The 18,916-nt window shown below is 44.4% G+C and overlaps 1 protein-coding gene across 11 annotated transcripts in view; it reads right to left on the bottom strand.

The window, feature by feature from the left end:
- Window positions 1-18,916, bottom strand: part of TRERF1 (transcriptional regulating factor 1) — a 77,992-nt gene that overhangs the window by 11,373 nt on the left and 47,703 nt on the right. For 4 of the 11 annotated variants that reach the window (XM_079968481.1, XM_079968478.1, XM_079968482.1 and 1 more), the window contains 6 exons: window positions 13,473-15,139; window positions 10,581-10,633; window positions 9,317-9,470; window positions 8,302-8,619; window positions 4,695-5,064; window positions 2,128-2,194 (listed from right to left, as the gene is read on the bottom strand). In XM_079968481.1, the coding sequence (XP_079824607.1) occupies window positions 2,128-2,194; window positions 4,695-5,064; window positions 8,302-8,619; window positions 9,317-9,470; window positions 10,581-10,633; window positions 13,473-14,885 (2,375 nt within the window). In that variant the 5' untranslated portion in view covers window positions 14,886-15,139. The remainder of the gene's footprint in view (window positions 1-2,127; window positions 2,195-4,694; window positions 5,065-8,301; window positions 8,620-9,316; window positions 9,471-10,580; window positions 10,634-13,472; window positions 15,140-18,916) is intronic. The other 7 variants (XM_079968484.1, XM_079968485.1, XM_079968486.1 and 4 more) reach the window with 7 other exon arrangements.

Raw genomic sequence — 18,916 nt, 5'->3', positions numbered from 1 at the left:
AAACGTCGTTTACCTTCCCGCCAGAGCAGTACCTATTTATCTACTTGCACTTTGACATACTTTCAGACTGCTTGGTTGGCAGGAGCAGGGACCGAGCAATGGGAGCTCACCCTGTCGTGGGGATTCGAACCGCCGACCTTCTGATCAGAAAGTGCTAGGCTCTGTGGTGTAACCCACAGCGCCACCTGCGTCCCATGCCATACCAGTCTGAAAACAGGATACACTCCGCCCTGCTCAACCTGACTTGTATAAAACCTGAGTGGAGTCTATTGTTGCACTCTTAAAAGTACCATTGTTTAAGAAATCTGCTTTTAGCGGTGTGGACTATATTTGGGGGCGGCTTACATTCAGGCCAATACAGTAATAAACAAACAAACAAACAAACAAACAAACAAACAAACAAACAAACAAACAGGCCCAGACATAGCGTAAAATGCACAATCTGTGAGGAAAAGCAAGGGACCTCTCAAAATGAAACTTCATCTTAACCTAAGTCTTTAAAACTGTGCCCCTGCCCCAACAGAACTGGGTGATTAAATAGTCACGGAATTCAATGGCAAAGCTCTGTCTTGAGAGAAGAGTTAAGGAACAGAGTTAGGACAATTCAAATGCTAGCAAACAAGGAAGCTTTAAAAACTGAGCTGTTCCAGTTCTTCACTCTCCAGCCCCCATGTGGACTTTTTAAACAGATATAATTGTAATGAAAAACAATATGAATAAAATGCAATTGTGATGTGAGGCGGAAAGGAATTCCCATCTTGGCTATTATCTGCCAAGCAACCAGTTGAAAATGGTTATGTATGCTTAGTTTAGCTGAACGTTGTTCCATTAATAGTTAAGCTGAGTGAGACAGGGATTTTATTAATGGTTTGAAAAGCTTAAACATGGTGCCCAATGAGTGCCAGGTTTTACGAGCCCCCAAGGAGCAATCTGGGTCTTTGACTACATCAGTTTGCCACACAGAGGGATGGGAAGTGTAAGGGTCACTAAACATAGGAAAGAATACTTTCCTCTGGGGTATTTAAAGTGTCAATTCCATATGCTTCATTTTGAGCTTAAATATACCTCCTCCCCCATCACCTCTGACTGAGCTATTTACAGTGGTATCTCGGGTTACAAACACCTCGGGTTACAAACACTTCGGGTTACAAACTCCGCTAACCCAAAAGTAGTACCTTGGGTTAAGAACTTTACCTCAGGATGAGAACAGAAATCATGTGGTGGCGGCGCAGCAGAAGCGGGAGACCCCATTAGTGAAAGCGCGCCTCAGGTTAAGAACGGACCACCGGAACAAATTAAGTTTGTAACTCAAGGTACCACTGTATATTGGTTGAAGAATGCAAAACATTGCACGGGTGTTCTTTTACACGAAAAGTACCACCTCAAAGATCACCCTCTGTGCATGACCAGGGCACCACACCAGATATAATTGTTCTTGAAACTGAGGGGTCCTTCCAGAAGTAGTTTCTGAAGCAACATAAGAAGCTGCAGCTGTTGTTTTAAAAAAATAAATTTTCAAGGCAAACTACTGGCAGCATTCACATGTCACACTAAGCCATGCTTAGCGGTTTTTACCAAGAACAGGCAGATCGCTTCTGTTTTCCACCTCGCTCAGCAACAAACCCCAATCCCTGGCTTAGTGTTACATCTGAGACAGGGATCGTGGTTAGTTTCACTCTCAAACACAGCACAATGTTAAGTGTTAAATCCAAACCAAAAACCAGGGGTCATGGTTTGTTCCTTCCACTAGGGGAAGAAGTGAGGCAGAAGCAAGCTCTGCATTCATGGCAAACCATTAACTATGGCTTACTGTGAACATGTAAACTACAGTTGTACCTTGGTTCTCGAATGCTGAAAATCCGGAACTAAGTGTTCCAGTTTTTGAATGCTCTTTGGAACCCGAACATCCGGTGTGGCTTCTGATTGCGTGCAGAAAGCTCCTGCAGCCAATCAGAAGCCGCGTATCAGTTTTTGAATGTTTTTGGAAGTCAAATGGACTTCTGGAACGGATTACGTTTGAGAACCAAGGTACGACTGTACTAGACCCAAGATGTTTTGGATCACATTCAGTTTATAAAACTACAGTGGCTACCAAGTGATGTCTGAGTACATGAGACTAGTTCTTACGGTTCTACGTCAATGGTCTGTTCTCCAGGTCCTGGGGTGATTGGGACACTGACTCCATCAACACTATCTGTAAGAAAAAGAAGAATATGTCATTCTGTGTGCAGGCAGGCACACAGTACAGATTTGCATCTTTCTGGGGAAAAACTAACAGAAAACAAAACTTGTTCGGGACAAAGGGTTGTATCCAACTAAGTAGAAACACTGAAATTAATTGACCCGAGTTAGTCAGAGCCATTAATTTCAATTGGTCTACTCTGAGTAGAACCAGCACTGGATACAACCCACTGACTGCCTGAACCATAGCTCAAGGATAAGAATACGTATTTCCATACAGATAGTTCTAGGTTCAATCTCTGGCATTTCCAATATAATAATAATAATAATAATAATAATAATAATAATAATAATAAATTTTATTTATATCCCGCCCTCCCCAGCCGAAGCCGGGCTCAGGGCGGCTAACAACAATAAAACAGTACAACAGCACAACGCAACAAAACACTCTAAAATCATTCATTATAAAATTAATTCAAATCAAACCACTGGCAACCATTGGGCCAGGGCTCCGCGAAGATTACCGAAGGAGGGAGTCAGGCTGTGCCCTGGCCAAAGGCCTGGTGGAACAGCTCTGTCTTGCAGGCCCTGCGGAAAGATGTCAAGTCCCGCATGGATAAAGATAGCAGGGAATGGGGAAAAGCCTCTCCCTGAGATCCATCAAAGTAGACAGGGATGGCAAATCTGTGACCTTCAAGAAGTTACTGGACTAAAACTCCCATCATCCCTGGCTATTGGCCATGCTGGCTGCGGCCGATGGGAGTTGGAGTCCAACAAAATCTGATGGCCACAGGTTCTTAAGAAAGATTCGTATGTTCGGCAGCATCTATATATATGACTAGCATGAACTTCACACTTGAGACTATTTTGTAAAAAAATATTGCGAGTTAAAACTGCTAAAGAAATTACTCAAGGCCACGTAAAATTATTCTGCACTGATGAAATGGGGTGGGGGGTGGGGAGGATTGTTAAACTATTGTGTAACTATGGTGAAAACTGTCCCACTGCAAACTAGTGAAGGTTGTACAAATGGAACAATGTATGTCTGCCCCCTTTGAACATTATCTGCTATCTTCATCTCTTCATGGTACTCCAGTACCCGAGGTCTAAGAACATACACGGTTTTTTGCGCACACCTTTCTTCCAGACAGTTCTCATGACAAGAACCTAAGTGGAAATGATATCATGGCCCCCATGCTCAAGAAGCCCCACCTGGTCCACAGGGCTGATAAGAGACCAGTGCAAAACCAGACCAGGATGGGGAGTTTGAGGAGGCCAAACACAACCATTAACAATTGTACACAATGCATCTTTGTTGCTGGACTATACCACATGAGGTTGCAAGTGAAGGGGCTGGGATTCAAAAGTTTGAAGGCTCCTTTGTGTAAAAACCTCCCTAGCAGGTCAGAGAGAAGACGAGGCAAGAACCCTTTTTTCTAGAGAAATAGGTGCCAGTACTCATCATGAAGTTGTTACACAAAGTGCCACACCTTTTAACAACAACAAAAAGAGGTGCTGCTGCTGGGTACCCTTGAGTACCCCCTGGGGGGAAAGCACTGGCTTTGACTAGAAATTCTAGTTTTGTATATGCAAGCTATTTGCTGTTGTTGTTTTTTTAACATGAGTGACCATTTATATATTCTACCTCCCACCTGCAGCCTCAAGTGGTACAGTTCATCAACAGATATACAGTGGTACCTCGGGTTAAGTACTTAATTCGTTCTGGAGGTCCGTTCTTAACCTGAAACTGCTCTTAACCTGAAGCATCGCATTAGCTAATGGGGCCTCCTGCTGCCACTGGAGCACGATTTCTGTTCTCATCCTGAAGCAAAGTTCTTAACCCGAGATACTATTTCTGGGTTAGTGGAGTCTGTAACCTGAAGCATATGTAACCCGAGGTACCACTGTATTATGTGGGGCAAATGATCATGTAGCCCAATCCTAAAATGGATTGGATGGATTCCAGGGGCAAATGGAGGAGTCTTTCAGGGTGGCATGTTCCTTGGGATATTCTACAATCCCTCCTCTTCGGTCACGTGTGGGCAAGAGAGAAACTGCTATCCGAGTGACTGCAAAATAAAATGCCGTGTGATTTAAAAACCAACACTGTGCTATACAGAAGTGAGGCAAAGTCGTCAGCATGGAAACTGGGTAAGTTTACAGAAGTGGTTCCTAAACTTTCTCCCCCGTGGACCACTTGAAAAAATGGCCTTGGCAGAACACTTAATTTCTGCCTGTTGTGGCAACTGCAATGCACTGGGGATAGATACCGTATGATTTTTAACTGTCCTTTAATGGCTTGGGTTACATTTAATTGCATTCCACAGAATCTGCATCGCGATACAGTAAAATGAAATGCAAGAAATAAAACGTACAACAAAACACAACTAAAAATCAATATGTGTATTCCATATGGACATGTCATGAACCACCTGTAAGAAGCTCACATACCACAGGTGGTCCATGGACCACAGTTTGGGACCCCCTGGTTTACAGTGCCTCATCATACTTACTAGATCGACAGAGAAGCATCCGGGGAGTGGGTGTCAAAGGTGTGAGCGGCAGCTGGGGGTGAGACGCGCCATGAGCGGATGTGATAACGCTGCTGAAGAGGCCAGATCCATGACGTACCGGGCTGAGCATGGGAGGTGGGGTGTAAGGAGGGGGGTCATGAATGCTGTCAAGCAGGTGGTCTCCTAGGATGCGGGGAGAGCGAAGCTGGCTTTGGTACAGCGTCGCGCCCAGGTGGGATGCAGCGAGGTTGTAAGAAGGTGGTGGTATGAACAGAGGCTCAGGTCTGTGGCGGTATTTTTTCTTGTCTTGAAACCGTTTGAAGCTTTCTTCAGAGTTGGCCGTGTTTTGGTGCTGTTTTCTGTTGAGGTCCTGAACAGAAGGTTTTCAGCATTCAGACAACTTAAGACGTAACATGGGCAAATTGCATCATGTACTTGAGAGTCCTGAACCAACTCATGAGCCTCTATGAACCAGCCTATATTTTGACATCAATGAGGTGACACCCTAAAACAACCTCCACCATTTTTTTTCTTTGGTTGACAGCTAAGAAGTGAGCTTCCACCCACCTTCCCACCTTCCCTCAGTTCTTCAATGGTCTGGCAGAGTGTGGGGTTTTCCCAGTGGTGAAATGATTAGCAAACTTAAGTTAAAATGGGCCAAGCTAAACCAGAGACCTCCCTGTGTACATTGGCAGCCTGACAGGGATCTTGACAGATCCGCAGAACAGCCCCAAAATATAGAGCTATGTATGTATACTCAAAGTCTTGCAATTTCAGCCACCAACTTATCTTTGATATTTATTTCCACTATCAAATGTGTTCGTGAAACCATGCTTCAGCTCATCATTAGTCTTTAACTTGCTTTATTGGCATAAATGACACTGGTTTTATGACCTGTGCTGCAGACCTCATTTCCTGCTTATTTTACGTATAGGCTCCAGTTGTTTTAATTGATACCATCCTCATTTATTTGCACATATTTCATTATTTAGAGAGAGAAAAATGATGAACTACTAAATCAAAGAACTCTCTAAGCAGCACAGAAATAAAACAATTGACCAAAGTATATCTAAAATCCATAAAAACTGAAAGACAAATATACACACAATAATCATCTTTAAAACATGGATAAAAAGAATCAATTTTAAAATAAATCAATACAGGAAACTAAACTGCATTTGGCTGGCTTGTTGATATGAAAAAGCCTTCAGCAAGCACCAAAGTGGTACACTGCTTATGCTATAAGTTTGCTTTCCTGAAGACATACATGTGGGTGTTTTTGTTGTTGTTGTTAAAACTTCCCATTTTCAGAAAAAAGAGTAAGAGTGGAATCCTAACCTCTGCCTGCCCCTAAAACCAATGGAGTTAGGATGGTGTCCTGGTGCATCTCTGCTGACCTCCACATGTGGAGAGAAGCATAAGCAGCTGAGAAACCCCCAGCTATGCAGAGGAGGAGAAGGAGTTTGGATTTGATATCCCGCTTTAACACTACCCAAAGGAGTCTTAAAGCGGCTAACATTCTCCTTTCCCTTCCTTCCCCACAACAAACACCCTGTGGGGTGAGTGAGGCTGAAAGACTTCAAAGAAGTGTGACTAGCCCAAAGTAACGCAGCAGCTGCCTGTGGAGGAGCGGGGAAGCGAACCCGGTTCACCAGATTACGAATCAGCTGCTCTTAACCACTACACCACACTGGCCACACTGCCAACCATATCCAGGCAGGCAGAAAATCTATTGCCAGTGGTTTTCTTGCTGGTTTCTGCGGGCAGAAAGCTTCACAGGATTGTTCTGAGGGTAAAATATATAGGGCGGGAGAACCATGTATGTCACTTTGAGCTCTTTTGGAGGAAAGGAGGGATAAAAATGTGAAAAATAAATGAATCCCTCCTACAAGAAGCATTACGCAGGGCAAAATGGGGATGAGAACACTAAGGTCCCTACCCCTCAACTGCTACCCACCTCCACGAGTTGGAAGTCAAACATCTGAAGCAGGTGGCTTCCAGGACTCCAGGGGGCTCCCTCTGTGATTCAGACAATGCCACGAACTCACAGAGGTTGACAGGCATGGCAACTGAGGGGGACTGAGCTTAGCGCACTCATCCCTGCTCCCCCCCACCCACATTCGCACCCAGCGACTCCCCGAAGGTGATTTGTGTCCTTGAGGATTCACACAAAGATATCTATAATCTGCTTGGGCGGGGGGGGGGAGTGTTTGTATGTATAGGGAGGAAAGGAAGGAGGAGACTAATTAAGTCCTTCACAATACCTGCCGGAGTATATTATTCTTACAATAATAATTAGGCGATAAAGGCTATTTATCTGCAGGAGACAATATTAGGCAAAATCCCACTCAGCCCTGCTCCCACATTATTGAAGAAAATGGTTTCCAGCAACATTAAAAACAAACAAGCACAAATAACACTGATAGGCAATAAATCCCTCTGCCTTTTTTTGGAGGGGGGAAGTAAAGTTTCCCCTTTAGGAATATTGGGACAATCCAGAAAGAAAAGGCTGCTTCTGCCTGAACTGGAAGAGACCAGGGTACTCGTTAGGGCTGCGCCATTTAACAATATATCATCCAAAACTGAAGTCCATATTGTGATATTGGTTTCATAATTTTTGACCTGGCAATATATCGCGAATCATGGTGTGTGTGTGTGTGTGTGTGTGTGTGTGTGTGTCTAGGGGATGAGTAATTATATCAGGCATAGGCAAACTCGGCCTTCCAGATGTTTTGGGACTACAACTCCCATCATCCCTGACCACTGGTCCTGTTAGCTAGGGATGATGGGAGTTGTAGTCCCAAAACATCTGGAAGGCCGAGTTTGCCTATGCCTGAAATATACATACATACATATATATATATATATATATATATATATATATATTAGGAGACATCTGAAGGCAGCCCCTTATAAGGAAGCTTTTTACAGTGTGATGTTTTTCTATCTTTTAATATATGCTGGAAGCTGCCCAGAGTGGCTAGGGCAACCCAGTTGGATGGGCAGGGTACAAATAATTATATTATTATTCTTGATGATGATGATGAACATCATCATAAATCACAACGTGGAAAAAATTGTGAAGCCAGCCAATACCTCTACATAACTCCATACTTCAGACATGGCAATATATCGGTATATCGTGGCATTTAGCTGGTGATATATCACGATGTTGAAATCCAGGAATCGCCCAGTCCTAGTACCCAGTATTGGGACGCGGGTGGCGCTCCCATTGCTCGGTCCCTGCTCCTGCCAACCAAGCAGTCTGAAAGTATGTCAAAGTGCAAGTAGATAAATAGGTACTGCTCTGGCGGGAAGGTAAACCGTATTTCCGTGCGCTGCTCTGGTTCGCCAGAAGCGGCTTAGTCCTGCTGGCCACATGACCCGGAAGCTGTATGCCAGCTTCCTTGGCCAATAAAACGAGATGAGCGATGCAGCCCCAGAGTCGGCCACAACTAATGGTCGGGGGTCCCTTTACCTTTACCTAGTACCCAGTATTGCATATGTCCAAACAGAGATGATGTTTAACAGGAAGAACTTTAAAAAAAAAAATGCAGAGGGATTCACAAGGCACCCCTAGCACAGTTAGTAGGAAGAGAACACTCACAGAGGACAGGCAGGGGCTGGCCATGTTAGGGGAGCATGGCGGAGAGCAAGTCATCCTCACAAGAACGGGCATCTCATCATCTGAGACAGGCTTATCTTTAAGCACGGCGCTGCTGTCAGCAGCCTGCTTGCCGGGATCGGGTGACGGCAGCTTAACGGGCACCGACACAGGCATGACGATGGGGACGAAGCTCTCCGCCTCGGAGGGCAGCTGCTCCTGCTGGTGTTGGCGCTGCGGCTGCGGCAGGCTCTCCCCTTCGTCCTGTGCAGACAACCAAAGGCATTCAGCCTCAACCGTGGACTGCTCCCAATTAGAACACTAAAAGGCAGCACAGACAACAAATAAAAGAGTCTTCTGGTACTCTCAAGGTTAGCCAGCTTATGGAGGCATTGGCCACTGTGGGCTGGAGCCCACTATGTAGTGGATCTGTCAAGTCTCAGTATGCGGTAGGGGGTCAACACCGCTACTTCTCTGGAAAACACAGCATGAAATGTGGCACGTGCACATCCCAGGCAGAAGAAACGCCCCAGGACAGAACAGAAAGTAGACTCAGGTGAGGTGAGTGGAGAAAATCCCTGTTTGGGGGGCAGGGATTATTGGTTTGTCGTCGTTCTTATTTTTGTTATGTATTTTGTGGGTTTTACATTGTAATTTTATGTTGTGAGCTCTACAAATGAAGGGTGGTATACAAATTTAATAAATAATAATAATGGTGTCATAAGGAGGCGTCGAGGTGTGTTCACAGCAAGGAGCCCCTCTCACTTGGAGGCTAGCCAAACCTTGCGCCTCAGAATAGCTCTCAGGTCTACATGACATCAGACATTGACAGATCTCCATCGATGGAGAATGAACATACTAGAAAACGAAACTGGAGAAAGACACATTTCCTTGACAATAGCAGGATCAGATTGAGAATCACTGCATTTTTAAAAAAAAGGAAAATTGCAAAGCAAAGCAAGCAGCGAACTTTAATAAAAAAGGGTGAAGGCCATACAGCAAAACACTACAGTGTTACCTGTCTGAAGGCAGGAGATGCCCGTATCCCTCCATGAGACCTCATGTGGCCATTTAGGGCTGGCAAACTCTTAAATTCCTTCAAGCATACAGTGCATGTGAGTTTGCTCTTTGTTTCAGATCTCTCACTATGAGTTTCTTTATCGTGAATGCTGCTGCAGAAAGGAAGGAGAGACATGTTTTGATGAGAATGTTCCCAAATACATTTTAATCCAGCCACATACATGTACTCTTAAAAAATAATAACCACAGATTCTCTCTCTGACAGGGCCAGCTTGAGACATTTTGCTGCCTGAAGTGAAGAACCAGGTCTACTCTAGAGCAGGGGCAGGCAGAAAATAGATGGGGATCTGCTGGCAGATCTTCAGTAGACTGGCATGGGGCTCTGACTCCCAAATGTCTAAACAGAAACCTTCTCTGCTGAGTCCTGACCATAAGTTAGGCTGCTGAGAAAAAGAGAGATTGGTGGGGAAACAGGTGTACATTTATTAACCTGGGCTGAAGGTGTGCTTGTATTTAATTCTTACTGTGCATCCACCCTTCATAACCATTATTTTGCACCTAGCTTTGAATAGTTCTGGTAAACAAAAAAAAAAAGCAGATCCTGCTAATCTGCCCACCCCTGATCTAAGGAGATCGTGAGCCATTTTTTCCTCAGAAAAACATCCACTGTCAAGAGTCAATTCTGTGAGCAAGTGCTTTTTTTCTTTTTTTAAGCAATCTTCTCACAACTAAACTATTTTTGAGTGAGGATTAATGAAATTTCTCCTTCAAATGCTGAAAGTGCTTGCCGTTTATTACTGTTGTGAGGTTTTAACAGGTTGGCCCTGATCCAGTTCATGGCTAGTGAAAAGGTGGAGAGCAGACAAGCATTAACTCAAGGGTCACTTTTATGCTTTTATGCAGAAGGTTCCATCCAGTGCTATTTTCCTAGAAAAAGAGGTGCCAGAATTTACAATGAACGCCTCTGTTGTTCTCTTAGAATGGCAATGGCGCCCACCTGAGAGGTGCCAGAAATGAGTTCCAGAGAGTTCTGGCTGGTTCCATCACTAACTTAGTCCCATGGGCAACAGACTGAGGAAACAACAGGCACCAAATCCATTAAGTCAAAGATTGATAGAATAAGTACCTGATGCTTTAGAGCTCTAGAAGATTCCACTACATGAACAATAAACACATAGGTGGACTTGCACAGAGGCCACTATTTGAGGACTTTTGAAAAAACAAAAGTTAAGAATACAAATGTAGCTATATCCGAAATATACCTTTGCTCGGGGGAAAGTGACTGGAGTCTTCCATCAGGCAGATGGACCTGCTGCTAAAGGAAGAGATGAAAATACTGGTATATATCAGCATGCTGAAGAATCATCTGTCTAGACTCACACACATGTAATGACTCATTCAAATAATCATTTAAAGAGTTTCACGCAACCTCCCCTGCCCATTCACAGATGTGTGAAGGTGAATGATGCGGTTATGCTAACTGATCTCGTCTAGGGAGATCAGAAGGTTCCAACAGCTATAGAAGTGGAAGTTGCCATTGTGTTTCCTTATTTGCCCCATGCCCAATGGAAATCAGACTAGCAAATATGATCAGTATTCACTGTTGCTGTTGCTTTCAGCCCACAAATTACACATAAATGATCACGCTCGCATTGTGTTTCCTTTGCACTGAAATATTTGGGCTGGAAAAACTTAGTGACATTCTAATTAATGATGCGAACTGTGTAAGCTATGCTTAATTCCACTGCATCAGACAGCAAGACAAGCTGCAGCAGAATGGAAACAGCACTGCATGCAGTAAGTATAGGGCAGAACAGGGGGGGAAATGCCATCTTACATCCCTAGTTATGTCCCATCCGCAATGATGTGTATATTTGTGAAGCCCCTGACCAGCTGCACATTTGGTGCTAGTGTGAAGGAGCTGTATGCACACACAAATGTACATGAATAGAGAGAACATCCAGGGGGAATCATGTGGAGCATACAGCCGCTTGCCTTGGCTTGGCTTGCAGAGACAGACTGTAGCTGGTGCATGTATTGATGGCGGACTGACCCTGTTCCCCCTTCAACACGTGAGGGGTGCTCATTTGAATATGTATACCTGAAGGAGCGTCTCCACCCCCATCATCCAGCCCGGACACTGAGGTCCAGTGCTGAGGGCCTTCTGGTGGTTCCTTTGCTGCGAGAAGTGAGGGTACAGGGAACCAGACAGAAGGCCTTTTTGGTAGTGGCACTTGCCCTGTGGAATGCCCTCCCAGCAGATGTCAATAAACAACTATTTTACTTTTAAAAGACAACTGAAGGCGGCCCTGTTTAGGGAAGTTTTTAATGTCTGACGCTGTATTGTTTTTAATATTCGGTTGGAAGCCACCCAAAGTGGCTGGGGAAACCTGGCCAGATGGGCGGGGTATAAATAATAAATTATTATTATTACTATTATTATTAAAAGTTTTTCTAGCATTGCACAAAGAAGCCAGAACCTTTGTAGAAAATTGTTTATGCTTGCAGAGAACTTTCAGCACTCTGCCACCTCCACAAACCAGGTCTAAATGGGATGCAGTCTGGGACTTGTGAGAGGGGACAAAGCCTGTCTCATACCCCAGACAATGGGTTTACAGGGGCTGCATGGGGAATATTACTGTGGGAGCAAAATGTTCCCCCTTCCACCTGTGGTCGGCTTGGCTTCCACTAACAGAGACCCCATGGTGATAATTAATCTTTGAATGCAGAATGCTGCTGAATTCTCCACTTGGGGAGCTCTGTAATATAATATATAGACCCTCCACTAATTCATATCCCAGCCATCAGAACTATGGGCATTTTTTCTAATTTAGCAACATGTTGCCTGTTTGGGAGAGGGGTAGGTATACAGTGCTAATGAATGCTAAGTAGTTACCTGACTGACCGCTTCTCCTGAAAAGAACATGCCTGGACCTTGCAAGCGTAATCTGAAGCCCTTCCCTACATGCTACCGCCAAGAGAGGCTCAGAGGGTGGAAACAATGGACAGAGCCTTTTCAGTTGTAGCCCCTCTGCATGGGGGAATGTCCTCCCAAGTGAGGCCTGCTAGCACTGACACCAGGTAAAGACTACCCTCTCTTCACCAGGGCGTTTAATGGAATTTGACACAGCCAGATCAAGCTTTTTCTGTCAGTGCCTTTGGCATGGAAGCTGGCATTTTATGCTATGCACTGGGTTTTTCTTTTGAAGAAAAACAACTGCCACCATTAGAATTTAAACAAGCACAAACTTTTATGTTTTTAAACTATGCCGCCTTCAACACTGCCCTGTATTAGGAGGCCAACAAATTACCGTATTTTTCCATGTATAAGACTACACTTTTTCCTAATTTTTTTAAGTTTAAAATAAGGGGTCATCTTATACATGAATAGTGCATAGTGCATTTTCTTAATTTTGGGTTAAAAAAAATAGGGGTCGTCTTATACACGGAAAAATATGGTAATTAATTAATAAATAATAATAATTTTGTTTTTATTATTTGCTGCCCATCTGACTGGATTGCCCCAGTTATTCTGGGCAGCTCCCAACAAAAAACAACCCAATAAAAATCAAGCATTAAAAACCTTCCTAAACAAGGCTGCCTTCAGGTGTCTTCTAAAAGTCAAATACAGTGTACCTTGGTTTCCAAACAGCTTAGTTCCCGAATGTTTTTGCTCCCGAATGTCACAAACCCAAAAGTGACTGTTCTGCTTTGCAAACTATTTTTGGAAGCCGAACATCCGACGGGGCTTCTGATTGGCTGCAGGAGCTTCCTGCAGCCAATCAGAAGCTGCAATTTGGTTTTCGAACATTTTGGAAGTCAAATGGACTTCTGGAACGGATTCCGTTCAACTTCCAAGGTACAACTGTAGTTGTTTATTTCCTTGACATCTGATGGGATGTTCCACAGGCAGGTGTCACTACTGAGAAGGCCCTCTGCCTGGTTCCCTGTAGCTTTACTTCTCGCAGTAAGGAAACCGCCAGAAGGCCCTCGTAGCCGGACCTCAGTGGCCAGGCTAATAAGTTGTGGATTCACCAAACTGTTGTGCCAATGGGAGCCTAAACCTTCTGAGGGAATTCCACTTCACACGGCAGAGGCGAATTTGGTTTCTGCTTCTTCCCAAACTCAGATACAGGAAAGGAAGTATTACATACCTGAGGCCACATTGGACCAGGGGACAATGGCTGTGGCCCTTTGCTATCCACGTGGATACCTTCTGGGGGCATCAGAGGTTGCTGAGGGACACCACCAGTGACAGAATTCATGTCCTGCTGAACTGGGCCCTCTGTTCCTTCTGCCAAGGGGAATCCAAGGTGCGAATCCATCAGTGCCTGAGCCTTGTTGTTTCTCTGGTAATGGTTTGGCTGACTGGCATCTCCTGGTGGTGGCTGCTGCTGCTGCTGCTGCTGCAATAAGCTTTGTGAATACAAATGCCTGAAGGGTTGCTGCTGATCTTGATAGAAGTACTGAGGCACTGCTCCCAGCTGAATGAGCTGCACAGAATGACCCCGATCCTGAGAGTACTGATGGGTCTCGTGCAGAGGCTTCTGGTCAGGATCTCTGTGAAAGGCAGGAAGTTGCATTTGCTGCTGCTGCTGCTGCTGCAACTGTTGCATCATAGGCTGTATTGAATAATACTGAGCTGTTTGCACTGGGCATTGCCTCTGCTGCTGCTGTTGCTGCTGTTGCTGCAACTCATGTATTAAAAGCCTATGTTGTCCTTGGTGGGATTGCTGCTGCTGCGCCTGCTGCTGCAGATAGTATTGATCCTGCTGTAGCTGCTGCGGCAGCAGGTGTTGAGAGTGCATTTGCTGGAAGTGGGCCTGCCCTTGATGCATGGCAGGGTGCATCTGCAGATGGGCTAAATGCTGCTGTTCGTCGTAATAGAGGGGTTGCTGGTGCGCCATCATGTGCATGTGCTGCTTCTGCGGCGCACCGACAAAACCCTGGTGGACTTGCTGTGGCACCTGTTGGTATCTCTGCACGGCAGGCTGCTGCTCCACCGCAGGCTTCTGAGACAGCAGCTGCCGAAGGGCGCTGTCGCCAGTGCCGCCCATCGCCGAAGGCTGGATGACCTGAGATACGTTGTTGACTTGGATCCTTAAGTTCTGGTTTGCAAACACTTGGGCGAAGGAGTCCAGCTTATGCAAAACACCACTCATCATCTTCTGTGGCCTGACCTCGCTGGCTTGGGAACACAGATGCTCGTATCCGTCAGTTACTTCGCCTTGCCCCGCTGAGCCCCACATGACGTTTTGGTTGTTCCTCACTGGGGCGTGGTTCCCAGAACCCAAATGGGCCCAACTGGATTGCCTAGGAGAATCCATCAACCCAAGGGTTTTGGACCCAGCATTCAAAGCTATGTTTTCCCTAGTGTCTTGAGGGAACGATGGGGAGAGCGGAGATTCCTGAGTTGCATCCATGGCTGATGTTCCATAGCTGTGGTTTAACGGTGCAAGGGAATTTAGGTGTTGTTGTTGTTGTTGTTGCTGCTGCTGCTGCTGGTAATACAAGCTTTCGTTGTTGTTGACAACATGGCTTGTTTTGTACATTTGCTGATCTCCCATTTTCTCTCAACAAAAACCATTTAATTTTTTAATTTTTTTTTTTAAGAAACCACACACCAAGATCTGTAATCCCTGAGAAATCGTCTGTGAAGTTATTTATTTTTTTGGCTCTTCCATTTGCACTACGGAACTAAATTCTTTCTGAATGGCTGTTCCCCTTTCAGGCAGAGAATGTTTCATTCCTTCATAAAACGGACCGAAAAAGCATCAGACTTCATTCTAAGAAGATAATATACTCGGCGTACTCTGGACACCTGGGAAGGGAAAGGAAAAAGGTATAATTGTTTTTATTCTGTTCTGCATACCCTTATCAACTTTCCTTAGGACAAGGGTGCATCTAGCATAGTTAAAACAGAAAAAGGTGTTTAAAGGATACTTGCAAAACCATATTGAAAAATCAGAACTTCTATTGGAATAAACAAGTTCTGTTTTAAATACTGAAATACTAAATAAGATGGATAACAATGTGTAATAGAAAAAGAAGCATGAAATTAGGATAAAGGTGTGTGAAAGAAAGTAACAGAAGTGGAAAGAAATTGCAATTGAGTAGATTGGAAGTCTAACACAAAGGTGGGGTGAGGGGTGGTGGATGGTGATGGGAAAAGGAATTATCTGTGGGACTGAATGTAGGTATGTTTGAATATTTTTAAGGATTGTATGAAATGTATGTTTGTATGCTTGTATTAAAAAAAAAAAACAGAAAAAGGAAGGAAAGAAAGAACACTTGACCCTACTCAAAAGTGCAAGGTTTGTTTAAGAAAAGGTAATTAAATCTGTTATCATTGAGAAAAAGAAAAAGCACTTTGGGGAGGCAACTTAGAATGACTTGGGAAGGGGGGGTGCTTAAACATTTTTCTGCTCTTCATTTCTATGCTCTAAATACAACTCCAATGCCACACCCCTGGGATTTCAAATACAATGAATTAGTGGGGTGAGTAGCTGGAATGCAGATGAAGAATTCCACTCCCTAAAAGGAAATGTCAGGTAATGATCATTGCTCCATCCACTAGCCTTCCCCACCAAAGGATCCCCTTACCTCCCTATGGAATTCCCCAAGCAGCAAGCTGTCTGGCTAACAGAATGGAGAGCGCTTGTCCATCTCTTTTCCACAGGGTGTGTCTCAACCCAGAGTTAAGAAAAGCAAACTGCGCCCAGCCATCACACTCTTTCCTGCTCCCTCCAGTCTGCCCCAGATTCTGGCTTCCTTCTTCCACCCGTCCCCCCACTTGTATATGAAGGTCAGAGTAGAGAAGTCTAACACTGCAAAGGCAGTAAGAATGCAAAGGCAGAGTGAGTTAGTGGGGGTGATGTAACATAAAACCTAGAAGTGGCTACAAACATCAGAAGCTGTCTCATACGGAGTCCACCTAGTTGGTTATCATCTACATTGATTTGCAGTGGCTCTCCTGGGTTTCAGACTGGGGTCTCTCCCAGTCCTACCTGGATGACAATGATTCACATTCTGCACGCTGCAGAAGAAACACATTGAAGGTCTACTGGTTAGCTACAGTGTGCAATCTCCAAAAAAAACCCTTCTGAAGGTTTATTCTTCAAGGAACATTTGGTCTACTAACTGGCAGACCTTCTTCTGTTGCCCCTGGAAGGTATCCAGAACAGACACCAGGTCTATCAGTTGGTCACATGGATAGACTTGGTGTCCAAGAAGACCTTACTAAAGTCTGAGTCCAGCTTAGAAACCACACTTATCCATGTGCCCAAAGTTGGCTTTTGGGAAAACCTCTTGCTGCTGTGTGGAGCAGACAACAGGTCTCTCAAATTATACTGGGCTTACCCTTCTCTCCTTTGAGAAGCTCTCCGTTGCCGTTGAAGGCCAGAGCTGACACCAACCTATTCACTAGCAAAAGTGGGTAAAGAATGGCCTACAAGAAGCTCTCTGGAAATTTTTCAGATGGGAGACCCACTGAGCCTTATTCTGCAAGCATCAAAGAGTGATGTGCTGAGCCTTGTTCCCTTGTGCCCCAACACCACCACATTTTAACAGGTGCATGCGTGCTAGGCCTCAGCCTGGGATGATCTACTGAAGTCTCCATCATTACCCAGGCCACAGCCCTCTTCTGAAGATACACCCCTCACACAGTGAAGTGGAAAGCAGGAATGAGGCCTTTGGTCCTACTCTCTCTTGCCACACCCACCAAGGGGGTTCAACTCCTGTAGTTCTCTACTTGTGAAGATTCCTTGCTGTGGATGTTCAGCTCTCACTTTGCAGAGGATGATGGGGACTGGTGATGAGACTAACAGAGTGGGAGGGGTCAATGGGCTTCTTCTGCTAATGCATGTCTAATCCTGTGTGTGCAGAAGACTGCAGAGGGCTTGAATGATTCACCAGCACAAACACATTTATTTATTTATCCTGCTTATATCCCACCTTCCCTCCAGGAAAGTAGCACACATGGTTCTCCCTCTCCCCATTTTACCCTCAAAATAACCCAGAGAGGTAGGTTAGGCTAAAAGGGTGTGACTGGCCCATGGCCACCCAGTGAGCTTCATGGTTAAGGTAGGATTTGAACCCAGTTCCCAGCCCATAACAAAACCACACCACCACACTGGCTTGCTTAGCAAATCTCAATGTCAAATTTCAGTCCTGAAGCTGGTTTTTTTTTGGGGGGGGGGTGGAGATTAAATTTAATGTCAGAAGTATTTCCTCTCTTTTAAAGGACCATAGACTACTTCTGACCTCTTCCTTGAAATCAGGCAGAGAGGAAGACGGAAAAGCACAGAGGCTCAGATATTTTCTTGTCTAAGGAATGCTCACTGCAAGAATCTTGAAAACATTTGATTTAGAACAGTTACAGCACTGCAAATGTGATTAAGCTGAGGGTCTGAGAAAGGAGGGGAGGGAAAAAATGCAGTTCTTAATATCTTCTTTATTAAAATTTGTGGGGGGAAATATTGCTCATCTTCTTTAAAGAACCATTGTGGAAACCACAATAAAAGCCCCTCTACATAAAGTGATAACAGTGTCTATATATATATAAAACCCAATGAAATGGGAGGACTATATTAACTTCTCATTAATTGCATTTATTCAATTTAATGCAAAACAGATAATTTCTTATGGACACAATTATTCCCAAAGCAGCCAAGCAATTCTCTTCCATAAATGTCAGCTATTATCTTTTGGCTAAATTGCTTTATTAATTTTTTTTCAAGATACTTCAAATATTTCTCACTGCTGGGAGTCATGCATTAGACAGGAGAGAAAACTCGGTGCCTGCTTCAAAATGCAAAATGGATTTCGAAAAACGAGGCAAGGTTCAAATTTTAATAGATGCGCAAGATATCAAACATATCGAAAAGGGTATCACAGAGCTGGGAAAGGTGCAGCAATGGGTGACCAAAAGTTATACCTTCCCTACTAATACTAATAGAGAATACTAATGGGAAGGTTAATACTACTAGTAGTAGCAGTAATATTTGAATTTATATAGCCACCCACCAAACAAATATTCCCTGGCAGCCTATGAACACTACAATGCTCTGTGTGTGTGATAGAGTGAAAGAGTGCTTGTCAGACAAAAATTTCCCTTGTCTTTCCCCTGCACGCTATTTAGGGGTTCCCCCAAACCCCTGCCCAAGCCAATTTTGGGGGCTTGCAGGAGGAAGAGAAGTGGGGGAAGCCCTGCTAGGCAAGCAGAAGTCCTTAATACAAGCTTCTGCTAATAAGACTCATTAGCTGAATCCTGCTCAACAAAAGACAGCCAAGGGTTGGTTTGTTTTTTAATGCTGTTTCTGTTGTAATAAAAAACAAGCTAGATTTCAAAGAAAGGAAAAGAAAAGAAGAACAAATTAAAAGGCCCGAGTGATCGAAAAGGTCTTCATCTGGTGCTGAAAAGACACTGGAGAAAGGACCAGGTAACCTTCCCCCTGGGAGATCATTCTATAGCCATGGTACCACTACTGAAACCATCCTCTCCTTGGCTGGCCTCAGGAGCAGGGATTTTGCAGAGGAGCCTAAGACCTACACAGAAGGAGGCAATGTTCCAAGTAACCTGGTCCCAACCTACTTAGAG

The sequence above is a fragment of the Podarcis cretensis genome, assembly GCF_951804945.1.
Source record: "Podarcis cretensis genome assembly, chromosome: 3".
NCBI classification, from domain to species: domain Eukaryota; kingdom Metazoa; phylum Chordata; class Lepidosauria; order Squamata; family Lacertidae; genus Podarcis; species Podarcis cretensis.
This window is presented reverse-complemented; position numbering and strand designations above follow the sequence as displayed.